This window comes from Galleria mellonella, unplaced genomic scaffold, assembly GCF_026898425.1.
Source record: "Galleria mellonella isolate WM207_F2 unplaced genomic scaffold, CSIRO_AGI_GalMel_v1 utg232, whole genome shotgun sequence".
In the NCBI taxonomy this organism is placed as follows: Eukaryota; Metazoa; Arthropoda; class Insecta; order Lepidoptera; family Pyralidae; genus Galleria; species Galleria mellonella.
Genome location: NW_026442046.1, coordinates 401,326 through 427,707, shown reverse-complemented (window position 1 = coordinate 427,707; position 26,382 = coordinate 401,326). Strand labels below are relative to the sequence as shown.

The 26,382-nt window shown below is 38.3% G+C and overlaps 1 protein-coding gene across 2 annotated transcripts; it reads left to right on the top strand.

The window, feature by feature from the left end:
* Nucleotides 1–7,932: 7,932 nt before the first annotated feature.
* Nucleotides 7,933–16,985, top strand: LOC128200672 (uncharacterized). 2 transcript variants are annotated; one of them, XM_052894809.1, is made up of 6 exons: nt 7,933–8,075; nt 8,222–8,312; nt 9,847–9,978; nt 10,230–10,336; nt 14,811–14,910; nt 15,745–16,985. In XM_052894809.1, the coding sequence occupies exons 2-6, from the start codon at nt 8,249–8,251 to the stop codon at nt 15,831–15,833; spliced, it is 492 nt and encodes a 163-aa protein (XP_052750769.1). In that variant the 5' UTR covers nt 7,933–8,075; nt 8,222–8,248; the 3' UTR covers nt 15,834–16,985. The 2 variants fall into 2 exon arrangements, with proteins under 2 accessions (XP_052750769.1, XP_052750770.1); XM_052894810.1 differs by having other exon boundaries at nt 7,936–8,044.
* The last annotated feature ends 9,397 nt before the right edge of the window (nt 16,986–26,382 follow it).

Sequence of the window (26,382 nt, the reverse complement as noted above, 5' to 3'; positions counted from 1 at the left end):
TATGTAAGTATGTATGTATTTATATTCGTAATTGCAAGTGGTTGAGCGAGTACAGCTTGTGTTGTAAGTGTTCACACCGAAACTGGTGTGCTCAGTGCTCCGTGTAGGGGGCGACTGTGTTGTTGTATCTGTGATTTGACGCACACCGACACGTGTCGCGACGTGTCGGAGTAGAATATATTTACTAATTAGGGAGGTTAGGGACTGGGGAGTGGGGGGGGGGGCGTTACTACACTGTCATATATATGATATATGAAACTAATATACTTATAAAAGGTGGAAGGGACAGGTCGGGCAAAACGAAAACAGTTGATTCAGATGAATGGTCTGAATCAGGTGGCAGATTGTTTTTACAGTCGAATAATGAACGATACTCAGTGTCGACTGCGCCCAATGTATTTGAAATATTACGATGGCCGCGAGGCGCGATACTCGTGCGTACAGCGCGCGGTCAGCGGTCAGCGGTCAGTGCCGCCTCCTAGTACGTAGCGTCGTACGCTCGCGGCGTTCACCTCGCACGGCTGACTGCGCGCGTCGCGGCAGCATTTCAATACGTGTATTGCATTGCTATTTTCTGGTATTTCATAATATTTCACTATACAATATTATTATTTCTTTATATTATGACATAATATCACAGGTTACATGATATTAAATGGAAAGAAAAGAAAAATTAGGAAAAATATTAATTTTCCAGAATTAATTTCTACTGGATTTCTTTTTTTCTACTTTTCTTCTTTCTACTGGACTTTTATAAGTCTTTTTTTTTTTTTTCAATATTATTTGGTTCGCGATTGGGAGATGAGTATTAAGCTTTAAAGTTTTAGTTGACTTAAGCTGCGATTTGATACAGCATAAGTCTCTAGTCTAGCTATTTAATTTTGCACGCGTACTTTATTTTATTTTTCACAGCAGCGACTTTTATAAGTCGATTGCTTGGGTACCTCTGTCCCATTCGTGTTTCAACCGTGAAGCAGTTGTGTTTGCATGGCTGTGTTTCGGTTTGAAGGGTGGGATATGGCGTGAACTTAAAGGGTACAGAGGAATAACACCTGAGTCCTCAGGAATGGCAACGCATGGGGGGTATCATGGTTGAAACAGTACACTCTGTTATGTCCACGGTACTGCTCATGTGTATAGGCGACAGTTACCACTTTCCATCAGGTGGGCCGTCAGCTTGTTTGCCATTCCAAGTTGTATAAAAAAAAATCATTTCGTGACCCTTAGTCGTGAGCGGCTGTAACGTGAGCACTAGCCTGACCGCGCGCCTCGGCCCGCTGTCATAATACGCTTAACAATTTACATATAAATGAGTGTGATATGTTCAGTTCATTGTATTTTTTTTTTTAAATACTTCATATGCACATAATCAGATGTATGACAGTGCAGTGAAGCCACGAGTTGATATAAAAAAATATAAATGTAAAGTTACGCTTATAAATAAAATAAATAAGGTATTAATTAAGACGTGTAGGGAAAGGGGAGTGTTGCTGACAAAGACATGAAATGTGGCTGTTAGTGTAAACATGTTGCAATGGTTAAGTTTTTTATTCAAATATTGTAATGAGAACAAAGCATAATACAAAAAAGACTTGTGTAAGAATAAAGGAAATTAAAAAAAAAATATACCAAACCGAGGTTTTCCCAAGAGACTACAGCATGGGGTTCTTCAAAAGGGGGGTAAAGAGGTTTCTTCAGGGTCGGCAATGCGCGCGTAATACCTCTGGTATTGCAGGTGTTCATAGGCTACGGTAACCGCTTACCATCAGGTGGGCCGTATGTTTGTCACTTTAGTGGTATAAAAAAAAGCCACTCGGCCAGCTTGTGAGTAGACTGACGTTGAATGTTGTGACGAGCGCTGTGTTGTAATTTTCAGTTTCGCAAACATATCCAGCTGATAAAGTTAGTATGCGATGCTCAATACTTGTTCTAGTTTTACCTTAAAGGCCTTTAGTGTGTGTGTGTGTGTGTGTGTGTTTTTTTTTTTTATAGTAAAAGTAAAGCTAAAGTGTTCTCTTATAATGATGTAAGACTGCCACTGTTACAACTGTATAAACCGCATCTAATTTGATTTAGTATCCACTTTATTTGCTGGTCGGGAACCCTTGTAGAGTTAAGCTCGCTTTTGTACGTCTGTTTGTTGACCTCTGTCATTTTTATTTACTGTCAGTGTGTGTGTGTATGTGTGTGTGTACAATAATGTATAAATAAATAAATAATTGATTGGAAACATTGAAGTGTTCACTTGTTTTTCAAAATGACAGACAGACTGCGTCATTGTCATACTGCGCTATGAACGCTCTTAAGTCTATTTACAGCAATAAAACATATAATCCCTGATGTAAGTGAATTGATACCAGGGCCGTAGCTGGACCCAAGATTAAGGTAGGGCATAAGAACTTGTTGGTAGGGCAGAAGCCATAATTAAGTGACTACGAAAGAGCAAATCTGTTTAATTTTCTTAAGGCCTTTCATTTTAAGGTAAGGCATTAGGTAGGACCACCTCAATGCCGCTCCCCCCCCCTCCCCCCGCAGCTACGGCCATGTATGAAATGTATAATACAGTTATTATTCGGTAAACGGAAAGCAATGAATTTATTAAATATATCAATTGGTACTCTTGTAAATGTTAAGTTATTCGGGAAACCAGTCTTGAACTGAACAAAGACGCAGCCATCGGGCGGGCCGTATGCTTATTTGTATAAAACTAATCTATAGTGTTTATATGTAAGGTTCAATAAAGACTGACCGCAGGTAGTTACACTGAATAATTTATAAAGGGAATTGAATATTAGTAAAAATATTACTGAAGTAGTATCTTATGGATCCAATAAACATTTCGCGGGCTTCGAGCCGTCATAATAACATGCGCAAATTATTTGCAACATACGAGGTTTGTCCGGAAAGTACGTATAAAAGTTTTTTAAAAATTTTATTTTACAATTATTCAGGTAAATCAATTTTATCCCCTTCAAAGTACTCCCCCTGTGACATAATGCACTTGTGCCAACGCCGTTTCCACTGTGAGAAAGCTCCTTGAAAGTCCTCTGGTTGTAGGTTTCTCAGCTGCCCCGTCGTAGCTTTTTTTATCTCATTTATGTCCCCCAAATGCCGCCCCCGAAGTACCAATTTGGTTTTTGGGAACAAGAAGAAGTCACACGGGGCCAAATCTGGCGAATAGGGGGGGTGTTCGGTCACCGTAATGGAATTTTTACTCAAAAACTCACGGACAACAAGAGAGGTGTGGGCAGGGGCATTGTCGTGGTGAAGAATCCAACGCCCCTCTCGCGCCAATTCTGGACGAACTCGTGCCACACGAGCTTTGAGGCGTCTGAGCACATCGACGTTAACACAAGTTCGAATTCTTTCCACGTTTTCGTCGGAATGTGAAGTGGAAGGACGTCCTGAACGTGGGTCATCTTGAACGCTTTCTCGGCCCTCTCTGAATCTTTTTAGCCACTTGTGGACGGTTGGTTCCTTCACAGCATCATCCCCATAAACTGTTCTGAGATCGGCAAAAATTTCACGGCCATTCTTGCCGAGTTTCGAGAGAAACTTGATTACGACGCGCTGCTCTTCAACGGAAGCGGGCTCCATGCCGACGGGGTTTCGTTAAGAGGTAACTTCACAGATGGCGTGACAAGCCAGTTCGCACCGCACGGCGGTCAGACCAGAACTGAAGCATTGTTAGGGACATAAGGAAGGGGTCCTGCGCTTACCTGGCCTCCCCACTCCTCTTTCTCGCATTCCAGAACACTTTTATACGAACTTTCCGGACAGACCTCGTAAGCACATACCTACTGGCTTAAAATAATGCATTCTACGCAATGTAGCCAGCACTTTTAAAACTGCGTACAAATGTTCTAGTAATTGTCTCTCGTGGCCCCTCCACTTTGTATTTACATCAGTACGGTTTGAAGCTCGCGATTCGATTGCGAGGGACTATGTTATGATTATTATAGTTCAACAGAACTTGATAAAAATGTAAACAAACACACAATCGACCTGACCATAGACAATGAGGTGATAGTTAATTTTAAAATTTTTGCGTTATTTATATATATATATATATATATATATATATATATATATATATATATATATATATATATATATATATATATATATATATATTGTAAATTGGGACTTGAAAAATGAGTTGTGAATTGGGACTTTAGGCGATGAAAAATGTTTGCAGGTAAATAGTACCTACATATTATACTCGCTTCTTTATTGCCGCGTCGTGCTCACGACAGGACTGAAGTGAGCGGCGTCTTTGTCTGGCAGCAAAATTGCTTGCAAAATTTTTTATCGCTCTAAATCCCGATAGTGTATGTAAATGCAATGCGCTGATGTCCAATAGTAGTGTAAATTGATTCGAAATCAATCAATGGATCGATCTATTTCGATTCGATTATATTTAGAGAGTGTTCCTGTATTAATTTTTACATAACTTGGTTATGTTGTTGTTAAGTTACACTGGAACAATTTTATGAATTGACTTCAACTATAAATATCTTATGGTTCATATACAGTAAAAACTATCAAAGTATTAGCTTTCACCCGCACTATATTATAATCTTAGGTTATATACATAGACTGTCTCCATACAAATACTTCGAGAGAAGCGGCTCAACTTTTTCATACAAATTTGCGTGATAAATAGTTATGAGTGATTCCTTTATAGCTTCTATATTTGTTTTGTCTTATAAATTCTATACCTTTTTAATGCGCAAAAACTATTTTTTTTTATTAAATATAGATACCAAATGAGCTGACAAAAAGTTGACTCATTTTTGAGACCCAATGCTCTATCTATATAATCGAAGACATGTAATTCTCGCGGGCAGCGCTGCGGTATATAACTAGTGCTGAATATAAAAAGCTCGACTGTCAACTAAGTGACTGAGAATAAGAGAATTATTGAAACATACACCCAGTACTTATTTAGTGATTTTGTTATTAAATATAATTTGAAATGTAATTTTTATATTTATATTATTGTTATCGCTGTCAAATGTTAGTTTGTGTATCTATTCGAACGATCAAGAGGGCTTCGTAGTGGAGTACTTACTGTGTGGGTCACGAAGAGGGTTCATACTAGACATGTGTAATATATGATATTAGATAACGGATATCTAATATATCGGATATTGACACGTTTGGTGTATAGATATTGTGACTACAATATTGCTTTAGGTATATTGCCCACCCTTAGTTCTTACCGTGTAAGAATGGCTAATATCTAGCAATATCTATGTATTGTAGTTACAATATCTATACGTATATTGGCCCAATAATAGTGGTATTGCATATCGGTTATTCAATATATAATATCGAAAAGAAGTACCCACTCGTAATGTATATAGATATCCAACTGGTATAGAGGATATCGCAATGGATCGTCATCAACGTCCAGAAGAACTCGATATATAGATATCGGATATTACACATCTCTAATATCGAGGGAAGTTACCAGTGTGGCGATGTCGCAGTTAGCTGCCAAGTTGCAAAAACAATTTTCAACGTATCTGATTAATAATATTAAAAGTGCTCTGATAAACAATTGAAGTGTTAATTCGTGCAGTAAAACTCTTGTCAAGTTTTTTTTTTTTGAAAAGTTGGATTTTGATGGCAAAAAAGTAGTTGGCAAATTCAGTTAAAAGGAAAATGGCCGGCGAATCTCCTGTCAATGGCTTTGGTGTTGTGGGTGATCATGGGCGGCGGTAGTCATTTACCTTCAGGTTAGCCGCATGATCGTTTGCCACCTGTATAAAAAAAAAAAGTTATTTAGTTACATGCAACGTCTTTAGTAGTCGATTTATGCGTATCTTGTTTTTTTTTTTAACATTTTAGTTCGTTATCAGAGCAGTTTTAATGATTTCAGTCATATATTATATGTTAAACCCTTTATTCATAAAAACGTCAAAATTCTAAAACCTGATTTTGACTGTCCTTTTTTTTTGCCCTAATTTTTCAATTTGACAGACAGGGACAAAACAAAATAGTTAAAGTAGTTTTCTAGGATGGTTTTTATGAATAGGGCGGTAAATATGTTATTTTAACAAATTAACAAATCATTGCGTCGCCACCACACTCCGGCAAACTTCGACGGGAACCACGGCCGTAGCTAGGGTATGGGGGGAGGGCATTTAGTGGCAATGCCCTGTCTTAAAATAAAAGGTCCCAAGAAAATTAGATTCGTTTTTACGAAGTCGCTTAATTATGACTCGTGCCCTACCAAAAAGTTCTTTTGCCCTACCTCAAGCTTGGATGTAGCTACGGCCCTGGCTTGAGCGCCCCGTATACCTAATGAATGTTAATATATTGTATCACCGCTTTATACAGTACCTGGACAGTTCCCTAGTTAATTATATTTTAGTTAATTATAACGAACGAACTAATTGTTCATAATTAAATTTAATTAAATTAATTAATTTTATTTATATTTAGTTCAATTTGGAATCTGATGGCGAATGTGTAAATGGTACGTTTTGGATGAAATGTAATTAATTGTTAATGTTGAGATGTCCAATTATATACGGCTGTGTTCCACGTGACTAGTTGCAGTCGGCAGCCGGCCGCCAGCCGCCGGCCGTGCAGTGTTCACTGCCACCAGGTGTACGAGCACCCGGCTGCCTAGTGTATATCAATCAATTGCGGCGGTCGCCACCTAAGAACAAGGAATTACATAGAAGGAATGATAAAATAAAAACTGTAAATCATATGGTTGCCTCCTTTCTTCTTATGCAAATATAATTAGTAAAAAGAGGACGAAAGATACACCATCAGTTGCTATTCTTCTCAATTCATAGCAGGCTAGTGTATAGAAAATGTTTGATATGTCAAATATTTGACAATAACAAGTTTTACATTACTACATTATATATTGGACACAGTTTATGTAGACAGTATGCAAGCAGGTTGTATCTGAATTTGGTAGCGTTATACGGCCGTATAACATTTTCTATACACTAGCCTGCTATGAATTGACAATTTTATCACTCGTTCTATGTAATTCCTTGTTGTTAGGTGGCGACGCCGCGCTTGTATATACTATGTATGTATGTATATATAGACGTAAGCAATGTGATACTATGTGAGTGTGTGTTGCATCAAACCAAACTGAATAAAATATTTTCTAAAGTACCCACATATTGTTTTATTAAATTTATAAGAAGCTTTCTGTGGGTGATAAGGGGGCACCAGCGAGGCGTGATACCTGGGAATAGATTTTTTATCCAACTTAGAATGGCAAACAAGCTGACGGTCCACCTGATGGAAAGTGGAATCTCTAGACATGAACACTACCGTTGCGATACAAAAATTGGAATGTTATCAACATAAACATTAAATAGCATTAGCAGGCATCATCCTCAAAGCAACAATACGGTTTTACTATCGTACTGAATTTCGTAACGCTTTCACAATAATTCCCTTCTTTTTTGAAGTTGGTTAAATATGCAATCACATCTATCTTGGATATATACTCTGATTGAACCTTACAGTAAAGAAAGAAGAAAAATAAAATCATAGACAATAAAGTTTCCACATTCAGAGACTTGTACCTGTTTACATTTTTAAGTACCTACCTATTCCATTAATTACATGATATGAAAATAATTTTCAAGTCAAAAACTCTATCCATATTTCAATATTACCGAATGTCACAGATTAAGAATAGTAGCTACTCACTACAACTATATAAATATATAATTAAATATAATCAAGAACTTAAAAAGTTTAACAGTAGCTGGAGTCACTTTAAAGCATTGTTATAAATTATTATAAGATTAACGTTAAGTAGTATCCACAGTCTAAACAACTCTTATAATCGAAGAATGAGAACGTAATTAGAGGTAAGTAGGAGATATTTTTTACTAAGAACAAGAATAGATTTCGGATTTTCGATTTTTCTTTTTCTAAGCCAAGCTAAGTGCTGTCAGAATGACAATATACAACACGTCATGCTTGTCTCTCTATTGGTCTATTGTAAACTCGAATCGCGTAGTTGTCAAACAAGATTCTAGAAACAAGAAAATAGGTCATTATTTAATTTATTTTAATAAATCCATGTAAATATAATTAAATAATTAGTGGGTTATTCATTCGACGCGCATTGAACGCTAATATTTCGGCAAAGAAAAACAGGCAACATCTACTATTTCGCAACAATCCGTACAGTTGCAGGAAGTTGATAACTTTTAATCTCCTTTTTTAGGTATTTGAGTGCAATAAACAATATAAAATGGATACACTGATCGAGGAAGAAGTGGAAGCACAACCAACTATGGTGAATCCAGTCACATTTGGTGAGTGGGACTTCAAATATGTACATAAAAAATCTAGAATACGACCTTCAATATCCAAATAAAAAAGGATTTGACTTGAAATAGCTGTTTGTTAAGAAATATGGATAAAGAGTGTTGGCATTCAGTCTTCTATATCCACTCAGTATATGGACTTAATGGTTGAGGAATGGCCAACAGTGTCCCTCTTTAAACATCACTACAGCCTAACTGTAAATGCCAGCCTGCCCACCAAGTGTGGCAACTATTGGCAAAACCCCCCAAAAGAGGGGGCAGCGTTCAGCAGTGGACAGTTAATGGCTGATATAATAATAAATTATAATAAGGATCTGGTGCTAACTAAGTAAACAACTAAGTAAAAAAACAAATATTATTGATATATATTAATATTACTTTTAAACATTTATTAATAATAATTTATTATTATTATATAGAAAACACATTTTTCTCAAAATTAGAATAGAATAAAGATGTGTAAGTAAAAAAAAAGAATATGACAAATTTCTAATGGGAATGACATAATCAACTGAAACTGGTCGTGTAATTGTATAAATTATGAATAAATGACCTGTATGTGTAAGACTGTGATGCTAGTAACCCGGCAGTGTAGTCTCAAGTACCCATGTAGAATTAGATACAAACATTTATACATGCATAGTTTCTTGGGCCGCATAGACCTCAGCATTTCTAAGGACATTTCAACCATCCTCCACTGTTATAACCAGTATCTATATATATATACTTTATTGCACTTGTAAGTTACATATAAAATAATCTATTTATAAATGTTGTGAGCAAGGGTGCACTTATCTCTGACAGAGATCTCTTCCAGTCAACCCAGTACAGTAAGAAAGCATTTCATTAGCGGGCAGCTGAAGTGCTACAACTATTAATACATAAACAAATATATAGTTAAATAAAATATTAAAATATATAATAAAATATTACATAAATACATACACTATAAATACATACAATACCTACCTACTTATATAATAAGTGTTAAAATAAATGAATATACTACTTACATTAGAAATTTCGTTTAATAATTTTAAGATTTGACAGTTCAATTAGAAAAATACAAAAAAAAAAAAATATTACTCAAGGGAAAGAAAATGTGATTTCAACCTCTTCTTGAAAGAGGTAATAGAGGGACTCTCTTGTATGTGGGAAGGGAGTTTGTTCCATAACTGGACAGCTCAATATGAGAAAGAGTTGCCCATAAAGTGTGTCCTATACATAGGAAGTTCGAGCATCCTGAACTGAAGTTGACAGGAGCGTTTAGGACGGACTGGTGGTGGTAATAATTTAAACCGGGAGCGGAGGTACGATGGAGGATTGGGGTTATTGAGTATGTTATAAAGGAAAGAAAGAATGTGCATATCACGTCGAAGTCGGATAGGGAGCCACTTTAACTGGTTGTGAAAGGCAGATACGTGATCGTATTTACCACTATATAAGACACCTAATTAGAAAATAGTAATTTTAAACTGATATTTGTTACTGTTGTAATATTGTGAATTGTTATTATTCCCAGTGCTGCAGTTCCTGGCGACGTACGGATGGTTCCTGGTGGGCGCGGCGGCGGCGGCGCTCTACCTCTACCGGCGGCTGCGACCGCGCCTCGACGAGTGGCGGCAAGCACGAGAGGACGCTGAGTACCATAAAGGTGATTCACGATGGGTTATATGAGAAAACATATTAACTTTGCTTGCATTATTGGTTAACAATGATGGAGTATGAATGATGAGTTTTCAATGCGATGATAATGGAATGGTAACCCTGTCTGAGCTATTGGTATATGCTAGTACTGCACCAGTGAGAGGTGATAGGTGAGGATGAAGGCAGGTCAGTTGGCCCATTGTTATTGTAAAACATAGTGGGTGGTTGTATTTGTACAGCATCACTTGTGTATTGCAGACCCTGACAAGGCGCTGGCGCGCATGGAGGCGATCCAGCGCGCGCGGGAGAAGCAGCAGCGCGACCTGCTGGAGGCGTCGCAGCGGGCGCTCGAACAGCAGAAGGAGGTAAGTACATACTAGTTATTCAATCCACTTAAAAAAGAAGCAGGTTGTCTGTCCATTGGGTTGTAATTTTTTTTTTTGTTTGTTACCTTTATAACTCCATCAGTTGTAAACTAGTTTGGAAAATTCTTTTTTTGTTGATTGGAAGCACATATTTAGAAGTTGGTGCCAATATAGCATAATATTGAAGGTAAAACAGCAGTGTAGCGAACTCTTTGCTACATTTTTTATATTCTTATTGTCATTCGAAATTTATATATTTTTTTGACATATTGTTTTTACATATTGTTTAAATATATTTTGCTAAAGTCTGTCTCCTCATCTTTTCTGTAGTTTTCCATTCTAAAATCCTCTCATTGCATATTAAAAGTATTATCTCCGTTTCATTTGGTCCTTCGAGCCGGATCTACTCCAATCGTTATTAAAAATATTGTTCTGTTTTCGCGAGGGTCATTTTGCTATGATGGCAGATATTAAGGAAATGTTTCCACAAGTTCGTATTAGAGAACAGGACAGAGACGCATTTAGGTTTCTTTGGAGACATGATAAATTACAACCTATAAAAGAGTTCAGGATGACATCCGTCATTTTTGGTGCATGCTGCAGTCCGTTCATCGCACAATTTATAAAAAAAAAGAATGCTCAAGACTATGAGCACCTGTATCCTAAAGCTACAAATGCCATATTGTGTCATCATTATATGGATGACTACATAGATTCATTGGACGATATCGACGAGGCAGCTCAGTTAGCGTCTGATATTATCACCGTTCACAAGGCTGCTTGTTTTGAGATGCGGGGATGGATTTCCAATGAGCCAACAGCACTAAAACTCGTTCCGGAAGACCTCCGAGCTGTTCAACCATTGGAAATTGATGTCTGTAACTCTGTCACTAATGTCCGAGCGTTAGGCATGTCATGGAATTCTGCAACTGACAATTTGGGTTATCGTACTGGTATATCCGAAACCTACCCTAACTCTCTTACAAAACGCAAGGTCTTGTCACATATAATGCGTGTTTATGACCCCTTGGGTTTATTAGGGCCTATTGTCATAAAGGGTCGGATTTTATTTCAAAAAACATGGAGATCTAATGTAGATTGGGATACTGAACTTTCACAGACAGAGACATCAAGATGGAATGACTGGTTTAAGGAACTGTTGAGTATTTCTTCATTAACAATTCCTCGTTGGTATTCTAGCGTTAAAGGATGCGAACCTTCGTACAGAGAGTTGCACATTTTCGCAGATGCAAGTGAGCTTGCATACGTATGCGTCGCTTATTGGCGTTTAATATACGCTGACGGCGACATTAAGCTCACTCTCATCTCGAGCAAAGCTCGCGTTTCTCCTTTAAAACCAGTTTCTATCCCACGACTGGAACTCCAGGCCGCCCTAATTGCTTCCCGTCTCGCAATCACCGTTAAGGACAGCCATCGCAAAAAGGCTGTTTGTACATTTTTTGGACTGATTCGATGACTGTTCTCCAATGGTTACGAGGCGATGCACGGTGCTACAAACCCTTTGTCGCCCATCGCGTAGGCGAAATATTAGAAAATTCATCCGTCAATGAATGGCGATGGGTGCCAACGGATATGAATGTAGCCGATGACGCGACTAGGTTACGTCCTATTAATTTAGATAGTTCACATAGGTGGTTTTGTGGACCATCATTTTTACATAATTCTCCAGAAAACTGGCCAAAGGAGCCAGTTAATATCGCACCATTTCTTGAGGAGCTAAAGTGTCAACCACAGGAATTGGTGGGATTCACTTCTTTTAATTCAGATTTGGCTTTTCCAGTCACAGCAAATTTTGATTTCTTCAGTGACTGGACTCGTTTATTACGTGCCACAGCTCGGGTTCATCAAGCTGTAGCTATTTTTAGAGAAATTTTGGCCAACATTCGAAATTCTAAATTAAATGGCGAAGTCTTTCGTTCTCGCCGGCGCTCCACTATTCTGCTACCATTAGATGCCGATTTAATTAAAACCGCAGAAAGGCACATCTTGCAGCGCACACAACTAAATAGTTTTGGAGAAGAATACAAATTGATCCTTAATTCTAAACCAATACCTCGGAATAGTCGCCTGAGTAAACTTTCACCAACTATTGGAGAAGACAAGCTTTTACATTTAGCTGGGAGAATTAAAGCCGTAGAGGATGTTGATCCAGACACCAAGTTTCCAATTTTGCTAGATGGTCGCCACCCAGTTGTACACTTGTTAGTACATTTTTACCATTGCCGTGCAGGTCATGCAAACCATGAGTTGGTTATAAACGAATTAAGACAAAAATTCTGGTTAGTTAGCCTTCGTAATACTGTAAGATCCGTAGCCAGACAGTGTCCGTTTTGTCGAATTCGCAGGGCCTTGCCAATGGATCCTGCCAGAGGAGACCTGCCGCAACAAAGATTAGCACATCATCAACGACCTTTTACATATACTGGAGTGGATTACTTCGGTCCAGTTACTGTGACTATTGGACGACGTCACGAAAAACGCTATATAGCCTTATTTACATGCCTGTCTTCAAGAGCTATCCACTTGGAGGTGGTGCATAGTCTGTCCGCAGATTCTGCGATAATGAGTCTTAGACGTTTTATTGCCAGAAGAGGAACTCCAACCACCATCTTTTCTGACAACGGTACTGCATTTATTGGAGCCAACCGCATTCTTAAAGAATTTTACTCATCTGATGTAAAAAATTTTGCGGCTACAAAAGGTATCACTTGGAGCTTTATTCCACCAGCAGCGCCAACTTTTGGAGGGTGTTGGGAGCGGCTTGTAAGATCTGTCAAGGTCGCATTAAAAGCCACTCTCAAAGAAAGGTCACCCAAAGAAGAAATTTTTACGACACTTGTAGCAGAAGCTGAGGCAATTGTAAATTCACGCCCATTAATTCATATTTCAAGCGATCCTGATGAACCAACCACCTTGACACCATTCCATTTCCTCATTGGTACGTCGTCAAACCAAATAACACCACCATTGGAAGATCGTGACCTAATTGGCCGTTCGGACTGGAGAAAGGAATTAAGGTTGGCTGACCATTTTTGGAATCGGTGGGTGCGGGAAGTCCTCCCCACAATGCAACTAAGAGTCCAAACAAAAGGAACGCAGGATTTGCAAGTCGGAGACGTAGTCTTTATAGTCGACGAGTCTCTACCACGAGGTACTTGGCCACGAGGAAGGATCGAAAGATTGTTTCCCGGCAGAGATGGAGTAACACGAGTAGTGGACGTTGCCACAGCAGGAGGTACGCTACGGCGCCCCCTTAAAAAACTAGTAAAGTTGACCACTTAAGGTTTGTCTGACCTTGGCCAGTTAAACTAGTTGGTGCAGTTCTGCACGAGGGGCAGGATGTAGCGAACTCTTTGCTACATTTTTTATATTCTTATTGTCATTCGAAATTTATATATTTTTTTGACATATTGTTTTTACATATTGTTTAAATATATTTTGCTAAAGTCTGTCTCCTCATCTTTTCTGTAGTTTTCCATTCTAAAATCCTCTCATTGCATATTAAAAGTATTATCTCCGTTTCACAGCAGGTCTACCAATAAAATTTAGAAATTTCGGACTCAATTTCGTGTTTTTGTTTATACCAATATCGGACCAATAAATGGAGTTTAACATTTCGTTCGTCATACATCCTATCATAACAAGTCCAAAGGAACAATATTTTAACATTTTTAATATTTCCAAACCCCATGTATTATGTAATTTTAACATCAAATTTCTTTTTCGTTTGGCCCTGAAATTTCAGAAAACATTTCATGGTAGGCCCTCAGGAAATCGAGATATTTAGTAAAAATTATCAATCCATATTGAATAGGCACAGGAATGAATTGGCCGTTCAATTACAAGGATTGGGAAGTAATAGTTTCTCTCAGTTAAAAAAAAAACAGTATCCAAGGACTGGTAGAAAGATTTACAAACATAAACTAAGAGCTGATGGATTGGCGACATCATATAAGAAAATTCAAATGTGACATCCAAATAGCATATTGGATTATTATTCTATAAAGAACAGATTGCCAATGAATAGATTAGAAAAAGAAATAAAAAGATGTTTCTTTTAATGGGTGAAAATGCAACCTCGTCTGCGCTATCGGTATACACCGACGAGGCACCAGTGGAAGATGATAGGTGAGAATGAATGCAGGTCAGTTGGCTCACCGTGATGAATTCGACAAAAATTAACCATGATGGTTTCCAGGGGGAACCGAGTGGAGGTCGACCTGAGAGGGTATATTGCTAGCAATGGGGCTATTAGACCTCATTACTAACACCAAAACCCAAAGAAAAGATGTTGGTCCCATAGACATTTTATCAAAAGTCATTTTGCAAAAAGTAGTTTAATTTTTTAATTAGAATCATTGGTTTTGCTACTATTGCAATGGAAGTTTTTTTTTTGTGGAGTAAGATTTATTATTTTATTTTGCCCTCAACGTGTGCACGTGGTCGGTTTCAGCGCGAGGAGCGGAAGCGCGCGGAGGCGGCCGAGCGGCTGCAGAAGTACGGCGCCGCCAGCACCGCCAGCACCGCCGGCCAGCGGCTCGGCGACGGCCGCGGTGAGTACCGCCCTCGCGCGGCACTCGGAAACCACATCGAAAAACTATTTAACAATCTATAAATGCAAAGTGTAAATGTTAATAATGGAATGGTAACTCCGTTTGCGCTGTTGGGGCACCAGTGAAGGATGATAGGTGAGGATGAAGCAGGTCAGTTAGCACATTATTTGTTCCCGTGATGATTTCAACAAAAACTATTCGTCATGCCATATTTTCTAGATACCAACTGTACGCACAGGGTACCAATATTGGGTTAACCGAGCAAACGTACTGCGGACTAGTTCTGAATATCAAATACATACTTTAAGACGGACGAGGGTTGACCTTCAGCTGTGACGTAGTAAGCTGCATCCACCAGTAGGTACCACTGTGTTTTTGCTGATGGCAATCCTTGAATCCAGAGCCTTGCAGCGTTCTTCTCGGCCAAATATCGTCTCCGTCTTGAAATCAGCGGATGTGGACTGTATCAGCGGTGTATCACGGTCTATCCAGTATGGGTAGATGGTAGGAAGACGAAAGACGATCAGCTACGATGAAGCGGCGTCCCACACGCGGTCAAGAAGGGTTTCCACCCAGCGTGGGCGGATATCAGCGGGAATACGACATGATCGTACGACGATATTTTGTCATAGGCAGTTACGACCGTATATGGCTAGTGTATTCGGCGACAGAATAATGCAAGCGGGGCGTATATGATACAAGAGTAGGGTAGATTCATTATAAATTGACGGTATTTTTATGTTTGTTTTTTTTTTTTTATTTCTGATTAATAAGTGTAGAATTAAGCAGTAAATATATCTTTATCTCTTTCTAATATATATGTCTCTCGTACAGACTACCTGCCGCTGAGTGGGGGTGCGTCCACGTCGTCGTACCGCCCCCCCAAGCGCTCCAAGTGCGGCGGCGGCGGCTGCGGGCGGTAGAGCTGCCACCTACCACCTGGCACCTACCACCTGCCACCACACTTAGTGGTTGCTACTTAACATGTGTTTTTCTACTTATTAGCACAATTAGTACTTAAATTTGTCACCTCATAACTCCGTCAGTTGTAGACCAATTTGGAAAATTCTTTTTTTATCTGAATATACATACTTACAGATTGGTTCTATAGAAATTTTATCAAAATCGGTTCAGCAGTTTAGTGTTGAATCAATAGTGATTAAACACACAAAACAGTGATCTGAATAATGTTAACACTAGATACAGATACAAACCAGCTGTTCCGAAGTGTAACGTTTAGAAAAAGTTAATAGGTCTTTAATGGGAATGGGCATTGAATGTTATAATAACATACCGAAGGATATTTTAGATCTGCTTTTTAATAAGTTTAAAACTGTTATTAAAAAAAAAAATACTTATAGAAAAAGCCTATTACACACTGAACGATTACTTGAATGACAAGCGTGCACGGTGTTAGTGGATCATGCGCGGGCTGCCAACGACCGTGTAATATTAGACATGGTACATTTAAATAAATACACATAATGTTAACAGAGATTTAAAAGAGTAACTGTTGAGTTTCCCGCGGGCTCTTCACAACAGACACCTTCCGAAGCCTGCAGTAGATTAGAAAATGATTTAAAAGTGCTTGTAAACAAATATATTTGAATAAAGACCTTTCTACTTTAAATATCACTAGTTTTGACATAATTCATGTCGCTATTAATTTGTAATCAATACGTACATCTGAATAATTATATGATAGAAATAATTTTTAATTTTAATTTAAAATCGACTTGATGTGGGAAATTTTTAATGAAATTACTGGCGACATTGAGAAAAGTGTATTTGGTTATTGTTCCTAGGTTTATAGTTTTTATTAAAAAAAAAAGTGTCATCCAATTTGACGTTTGGCCATTTAAGGTTGTCATGTTTTAACACTTGATTCTCTATCTATGCATTCTAAGACATCTGTACTAAGTATGCACGCTTATTGTGTGGACGGTAGAAAAACATTGGCGCTGGAATCTTACTAATTCTGTTTATAATTTTAGATATCTCAAATTTATATTAATAATTGTTAATATTCAAGTGTTTAATTTAAACACGCAAAATAAAATAAAATTAATTTACAATTTGTTTTTAATTTCCTTACCTTCATCCCTTTTTCCCCCTTATTCATAAAAATTGCTATCTTCTACAAACCTATTTTAGCTATTACACTATTTTGCAATGCCGTGTAGTCCTGGCATAGAGGGGCGGGGGGGGGGGGGAGGGAACGCGGTGGTTTCCAGGGGAACAGTAGGTCGACCTCCCTGTAATCCCCCTGGAAACCACCGCGCTGTATATGTATATCTCCCATGTACAGAAATATAAATAAAGGCGACTTCTTGAATGGCGACCCCGTACAAGCAAATGCTGTGTAGGGCGACCCCCCACTAGATGTAGTGACGGCCTCAAATGCATTGCAGAGAGTCAGTGAATGTAGGTCGCTCAAGACCGATCCTTATGTCAATCTATAGGGGAGCCCTATGTCCAGCAGTGGACGGACAATGTCTGAAATGATAATCTTCCATGTGTAGACACTGTCTATTTAGAATTTTATTATATTTGTAAGAATATTGATGAGAAACACACAACCTGTCTGCTGCAAAGTGGGTTCAGTGGCGGCTGAGAGTATTGTTAGTAATGGAGATGAGCAATCCTATTGCTAACAATATACCCTATCAGGTCGACCTCCACGCGTTTCCCCCTGGAAACCATCGTGACTAATTTGTCGTTGAATTCATCACGGTGGGCTAACTGACCTGCCTTTTCAACCTCACCAACCAAAGAGAGACTGTACAAAAGTCGATTGCTTGGGTACCTCTAACCCATTCGTGTTTCAACCGTGAAGCAGTTGTTTGCATGGCTGTGTTTCGGTTTGAAGGGTGGGATATGGCGTGAATTTACTGGGTACAGAGGAATAACACTCGAGTCCTCAGGAATGGCAACGCATGGGGGGTATCATGGGCGAAACAGTATACTCTGTTATGTTTATGGTACTGCTCGTGTCTAAAGGCGACGGTTACCACTTTCCATCAGGTGGGCCGTCAGCTTGTTTGCCATTCTAAGCTGTATAAAAAAAAAGAGTATGCTCTACTCACACCCATGGCTGTATACGATTATGATCTATGTCTCTGTCATATATATTGTATTAAAAAGTGTAACATTTTGTGTCTCTGTTCGCTCCGCATTGTTAAACGTTCCAAATGTATTTCTCTATTATAATAAATTATTCAATGAGGAAAAAGTTGTTTGCTGAAAGCCTTCCTGTATTGTAATACGAGGTTTGTCCGGAAAGTACGTATAAAAGTTTTTTAAAAATTTTATTTTACAATTATTCAGGTAAATCAATTTTATCCCCTTCAAAGTACTCCCCCTGTGACATAATGCACTTGTGCCAACGCCGTTTCCACTGTGAGAAGGCTCCTTGAAAGTCCTCTGGTTGTAGGTTTCTCAGCTGCCCCGTCGTAGCTTTTTTTATCTCATTTATGTCCCCCAAATGCCGCCCCCGAAGTACCAATTTGGTTTTTGGGAACAAGAAGAAGTCACACGGGGCCAAATCCGGCGAATAGGGGGGGGTGTTCGGTCACCGTAATGGAATTTTTACTCAAAAACTCACGGACAACAAGAGAGGTGTGGGCAGGGGCATTGTCGTGGTGAAGAATCCAACGCCCCTCTCGCGCCAATTCTGGACGAACTCGTGCCACACGACTGTCTGACCGTTAAACGACGGTCCCCATTAACACAAGTTCGAATTCTTTCCACGTTTTCGTCGGAATGTGAAGTGGAAGGACGTCCTGAACGTGGGTCATCTTGAACGCTTTCTCGGCCCTCTCTGAATCTTTTTAGCCACTTGTGGACGGTTGGTTCCTTCACAGCATCATCCCCATAAACTGTTCTGAGATCGGCAAAAATTTCACGGCCATTCTTGCCGAGTTTCGAGAGAAACTTGATTACGACGCGCTGCTCTTCAACGGAAGCGGGCTCCATGCCGACGGGGTTTCGTTAAGAGGTAACTTCACAGATGGCGTGACAAGCCAGTTCGCACCGCACGGCGGTCAGACCAGAACTGAAGCATTGTTAGGGACATAAGGAAGGGGTCCTGCGCTTACATGGCCTCCCCACTCCTCTTTCTCGCATTCCAGAACACTTTTATACGAACTTTCCGGACAGACCTCGTATTACATCTTCCCTCACTGATGCCCCACCAGCGTGTACGGGTTACCATTCTATTATCATTCATTAAAAAAAACCGAGTTCAGTGGGCGCGGCACGATTACACGTTCAGCTGACCGCAAGAATAGTAAACGAATTATGTTTTCGCGCCGCGGCGCCGGTTCGCTTTCCTAGCGGGCGGCGGCCGTCAGTCGTGAACTTACGAAATGGGAAACGGTTGGAAACTGACAATGATGTTTCTAACAACTGAGGGATATGTCGACACGGCTGTTTCTACATTTTAATGTGCACGAAGGACACTCTCTTATTGACAAATAAAATGATTAAATGAATCGAGTCAATTTTTTTTATGCAACTTAGACAAGCTGTCGGCCCACCTGATGGAAAGTGGTAACCGTCGCCTATAGACATGAGCAGTACCGTGGACATAACAGAGTAGGTATATTATTTCGCCCATGCGTTGCCATTTCTGAGGATTCAGGTGATATTGCTCTGTACCCTGTAAATTCACTGCCATATATCACCCTTCAAAGGGTGTCACGTACGCGTTGCCGACTCTGAAAAAACCTTATTATACCCTTATTGAAGAACCCTAAATTGTAATTTGGATTAATTGATTTTTTGAAAAATTTTATTCACCAGAGGGAGACTTTGTACAAAAGTCGTTTGCTTGGGTACCTCTGTCCCATTCACGTTTCAATCGTAAAGCAGTTGTATTTGCATAACTGTGTTTCGGTTTGAAGGGTGGGATATGGTGTGAATTTACTGGGTACAGAGGAATAACACCTGAGTCCTCAGGAATGGCAACGCATGGGGGGTATCATGGGCGAAACAGTATACTCTGTTATGTCCACGGTACTGCTCATGTCTATAGGCGACAGTTGCCACTTTCCATCAGGTGAACCGTCAGCTTGTTTGTCATTCTAAGTTGTATAAAAAAAAAAAAGTTCCCTTAGTCGCCTATTATGACACCCACGGGAATGGCAGGGGTGGTCCGCTCTATGCCGGGACCGCACGGCGTTAATTTATATTTATAATATTAATAGGAAAGGATTATATACAAGCGAGTAAAATAAAATAAGCAACGCGTGAACTGAATTTCGTCGGACGTCCACTATAAAATGATCCGCGCACGTTTTCCATCGCGCAATTATAAAATGGGGCGACACGACAGTAACGAGCTTCCGCAGGCCAGGCTACGTTGGACGCGTGACGCACTTGGATTCTATCGGAGATATTAAACCGTTATTTCTGTGAACGTCAATATGGTGGTTGCATTAAAAATGTCGATAAAAACGGCTGACGAAAAGAAATATGTAACAAATTGTAAACGTGACTCGGGTTAATAATTCTTCAAACGAACGTCGTCGACTGAAGATACAGAGCCCGAGGATTTGCCTACATTTAGGGATTCGTATTTAAAAAGTAGAAGGAAAAATAGAGGGCAAAAGAGGAAGGGGAAGACCGAGGAATAACTACATGGGACAGATAAAGGAGACACTAGGTGTCATGTCGTATAGGGAGATAAAGGATATGGCCTGGGATGGAGCTGGCTGGAGAAAGATGCATGAATTAGTTGCACCGACAAGAGGGAACTCTTAAAAGAAGAAGACTAAAAAGGTACAAAGAAACCCTTATGAAGCGGTCAACCCATTGCTGTCAATATTCTCCGTCAGGTCAATCTCCACGTGGTTCCGCTGGAACCATCGTGCTGAATTCCAGGCGTATTCATTATGATGGGCTAACTGATCTGCCTTTTCATTCTAACCTATCACCCTTTACCGGTACTCCGCCAGCGTATACCGTTAGCACAGGCGGGGCTACAGTTTAATTTTCATAAATAAAAAAAAATGGGTTTTTTAATTAATGATAATGAATTACCCTACAATTTTGTCCGTCTATCCTTTCGTCAGTTAAAAACAAGTATCATGAATACTTCTGACACACGATTCTCTCTGCCTACCCCGTATGGAAACTGCCGTGTGGATAGACGATAACAGAAGCGTCGCGACTTCTATCGGAAAAACACAGATGAATGTCCATTGTTTTTTTTTTTTAACAATATCGGAAAGTAATGGCGCGAACAATGGCCGGCGCGTAGAATAACTCTACGATTACATACAGCAGCGTGCATGTTATTGTATTTTTACGTCTATTCGCCACTAGCCTTCAGATAGATAGATAGATAATTTATTTGCATTACTTACAGCACACAAACAAAAATAGACATAGACGAAAAAAAGATAAAAAAGTACATTTTGGTCACAGTATTTTTTGGATTCAAGACTTTAAATATATTCGTTATTGGACTAGTATATAGATATTGTACAATCATTAAAAAATAAGTTTAATACTGGCAACCGAGAAATGCACGCGTTGCCATGGTAACGACATGTAACAAAGAAGTTATTAAAATTAAAACTATTCACCCCAGTAGAACACCACTTTTTATTTATCGTAAAAATCAATTAAATAATATAGGAATTCATTCAAAATCCTCGTTCAGGCTTTAACAGATATTGTAACTAACATATATAGATATTTCAGAATATTTAGTTATTATCATATTTTAGAATATATAGAGTTTTTTTTTTTAAATATATAGGCATTATTTTTATTAAAGGGAGACTTTGTACAAAAGTCGATTGCTTGGCCACCTCTATCCCATTCATGTTTCTACCGTGAAGCAGTTGTGTTTGCATGGCTGTGTTTCGGTTTGAAGGGTGGGTTATAACAGTGAATTTACTAGGTACAGAGGAATAGCACCTGAGTCCTCAGGCATGACAAGGCATGGGGGGTATCATGGGCGAAACAGTATACTCTGTTACGGCCCTGGTACTGCCTGTGTCTATAGGCGACGGTTACCACTTTCCATCAGGTGGGCCGTCAGCTTGTTTGCTATTCTTCCTTCTTCATTCCATTTTTTTTTTTTTTTTTTTTTTTTTTATACAACTTAAAATGGCAAACAAGCTGACGGCCCACCTGATGGAAAGTGGTAACCGTCGCCTATAGACATGAGCAGTACCATGGACATAACAGAGTATACTGTTTCGCCCATGATACCCCCCATGCGATGCCATTCCTGAGGACTCAGGTGTTATTCCTCTGTACCCAGTAAATTCACGCCATATCCCACCCTTCAAACCGAAACACAGCCATGCAAACACAACTGCTTCACGGTTGAAATACGAATGGGACAGAGGTACCCACGCAATCGACTTTCGTACAAAGTCTCCCTCTGGTAATTCCAAATAATATTTCTATACCAAATAATGAAAATTGTTCTGCGTAGTTAGTAGGTACATAGAAATAGCATCGCTTGCACTATCCCCGTGAACAGCGCACTCGCCGCGCGACGCGAGGCGCACTGTCAGCAAACCGCCACGCTGACGTCAATAGCACCACGCGTGAAAACATTCCACGGTAGTTTCAAGTCATTACTGTATCAACTTAGATCATCGTAAATATGTTTTTTTTTATGGGTGAAAAAGGCATGGTAACCCGCCTGTGCTATCGGTATACACTGGCTGGGTACCAGTGAAGGGTAATAGGTGAGGATGAAAAGGTAGGTCAGTTAGCCCATCGTGAAAAATTCAATGATAAATTAGTCACAATAGTTTCGAGGGGGAACCGCGTGGAGGTCGACCCGATAGGGTATATTGATAGCAATGGGGACTTATTTCCCAATTATTAACAATCCCTTGCCTCCATCGTAAATAATTGTATATATAATTGAAAAGAAAGAAAAAATAAATAATTATTTGTCGCGTGTTAGTAACATAGCCCTATGTCCAGCAGTGGGCAGTTAAGACAGTGATGGCCAATAAAAATAAATAAATAAATAACAGTTACAACAAAAACATTAATAAATATGAACTTAAAAGGAAAGAAAATAGAAAAATAAACTTATACCTAATTAAGAATTAGGCGACCACAATGGTCGCCACTCAACTAAATGTTTAGGCATTCAGACATAACGCCTAAACGCTGATTTTCTGTGAAACCATTGTATTTCACAGAAAATCAATTGGAATGGTAGATGGCGCTACCAAGTTTATTACTATTTGAGATGTATTATTATTATACAATAAATACAAATAACTTTATTCTCTGTTTGAAAAGTGTCAAAAAGGATGGGACATAATTTTTAAATATTTTATTTTCACACTTTTCATGAGAATATGATGTACGAAATTAAATTAATTGTGCTACGAACATAAAACAAAAGCGAATGTCACTTTTTTACTTATATCGTTATATTATATAAATGTCAACATATTAATAATAATCGTCATCATCATTTCAGCCACTACCCGTCCACTGTTGGACATAAGCCTCCCCCGTAGACTGCCACAAGGAACGGTCCTGAGCCACCTGCATCCACCGACTGCTTGCAATGCATTTTAGGTGTGGAGGGAGGGGGGTGGGATTATTAATAATGGAGGCTAAGGGCCCCATTGCTAGCAATATACCGAAACAGGTCGACCTCCACGTGGTCCCCCTGGAAACCATCGTGCTGAATTCCAAGCGTATTCAACACGATAGGCTAACTGACCTGTCTTTTCATTCTCACCTATCATCCCTCACTGGTGCCCCGCCAGTGTATACCGACAGCGCAGGCGGGGTTACTAATCCATAATCACCCATTAAAAAAAATGCATTTCAGGTCGGCATTCCATCTAGTGGGAGATCATCCTACACTGCGTTTACCCATACGCGGTCGCCACTCAAGAACCTTTCTTCCTCATTGGTTGTCGGTTCTTCAAGCTATGCGACCAGCCCATTGCCACTTCAGTTTGCTTATCCTTCGGATTATGTCGATTATTTTGCTTCTTTTGCGGATAAGATGCATGAATTAGTCGCACCGACAAGAGGTAACTCTTAAATTAAAAAGAGAAGAGGAGCGGATATCCTCGTTTTGGATTCTATCACGCAAAGAGTTTATTATTAGTAATGAATTATACATATTACAAATTAATTGAGTTGCATATTTAAGCTTCAAAATTATTAAAATATTCATTAACTGAGTAAATACATGTTTCTGTTAACCACCTTTTTAGTTTCTTTTTAAATATATTCAAGGGTAGTGTGTTCATTTCGTTCGTTGGTTTATTGTAAATGCTTATTGTCATACAGTAGGCATTTCTGCTGTACAAAGTTGTAGTTTTTTAAGGTAATACTAAATTATGAGGATTTCTTGTGTTAAAATTACAGAAATCACTTTTCTTTTAGAACAAATGCAAAAGTGTTTTCGCAAATATGCATACTTCATATATATATATATATACATATATATATATACATATATATATATACATATATATATATACATATATATATATACATATATTTATATACATATATTTATATATATATATATATATATATATATATATATATATATATGTGTGTGTGTGTGTATGTATATATGCAACGTTTCTGTGATATAAGAGCACGGTTTGCATAATTCGAGTTACCCCAAAGAAGATATAGCATATCTCAAAATAGAACTGATATAGTTTTCCCGGGGGAAAGGGATTGTTAGTAATGAGGTCTAATTGCTCCTTTGCTAGCAATATACCCTCTCAGGTCGACCCCCACAAATTTTGCATTTTTTGTCGCAGTCCTCTTCCTTGTTCATCAGCCATAATAATTACTTTTTTCTGCTGGATCGATTCTACATTTAATTTTTTCTTTGTAGTAGTTAATAGGACAGAAGGAGAGACAGAAGCGGATATATTGCTTTCTGGATTATCTTTACATGTATCCGCACAGTTTGGTAATGATTTCAATATATTTATATTATTACAGATATTGGAGTCCTGATTCTTTAACTCAGGCGATGTGCATTCTGTATGTAATAATTTTCTTGGTATATTGGTACATAATTTCTTATTTATGTCTAATATATATCGGCTAGCTTCTAGCATATTATACGATGTGATATTCGATTTAATTGAATGTTTTCTTTTTGAAATTGGTGTGCTTGTTCCCGATTCTATTTCCTTATATAATTTATTGATTTTATCCTTTGATTGTAGTTGCAATGTTAATTGTTTATTCACCAAGAGTAAATTTTCTATTTCGGTATGAGCTGATTTTAGTTCAATATTGAGTGCTTCTATCTGTTGTTTCAATTCAGCCGTTTCTTCACTGTCTTCTAATGAGGCATTTGGAGCGCTTCTTATGGTGATATTTGACAAATCTAAATAAGGTACCGAATTACTACGCTGTCGTCTCATTGTAATGAATTCTTCGTCCATCTTTTATTAGGATGTTTTTTATATTAGTATTTAATATCTATATAATCTTCTGAAGAAATTTTTTACATGTAGACAATTTCCGTATATACTATGAATAACAAAAAGGTCTCATACACGTGTGGATTCAAACCTTCGGACACAGAGTTAACAAACTGCAATCTTATCAATGCTACCACTGTTCCATAGCGACGATTCTGTCTTGTGCCGTTGAAAAATATTTTCGTTTGCAAGTAGGGTATTTTTAATTATTTATTTTTTCAGATCCACCTTCATATTAGAAAAAAAAAGTGTACATACCAATTTTATGTCCATTCAATTATATCATATAATACAACGTTTTTAAGTTACAAAACATCACACAGTATAGAGCAGTAACAGTTTTCTGCAATAATGAACACCTTAATACTATTTTTTTTAATACGTTCAATATTTTACGATAGCACTCTTTCATTTATATATCGTTTGTTTTTTTCACTGGAATCGAATTTATTCGTTGCTAATACTAATGTGTATTAGTTAATATAGTATTGAACGATTTCTAACACTTTTTTAGATATAGAAAAACTTTAAGTATTTTTTAAATGAATTTTAATCTGGAGCCTTTGTTTACGTGACAGGTGACTACCCACAATTCAATTTATGGGCCCCATTTTAATCACTGCATTACTTTATGTACAAATCTAATCCGTTACCTGCAATTAATCTTAGCATATTCAAGGCCTTTAATTCTATGCACTTTGAGGGCATTATTTATGATACATTACTGCGACGTAAATGCGATAATAGGTTATGGGCCCGTTTAGGTTTTTGGCAAATAATTGTTGAAATTTAATTTAGTACTCATAATAACCAATGACAATTCAATATTACAACATACAAAATCTAATCTGTTTTCAAATTTGGAAGCTGACCACAGATTCTCCTCTATGGTGTCAATAGATAGTGATCACGGTTAAAGAATAAAGACCTTTATGTTAGTGTTTTTTTAAACTACATTTTATACATATAAATATTTACATTATAACATAATAATTCTATATTAATGTAA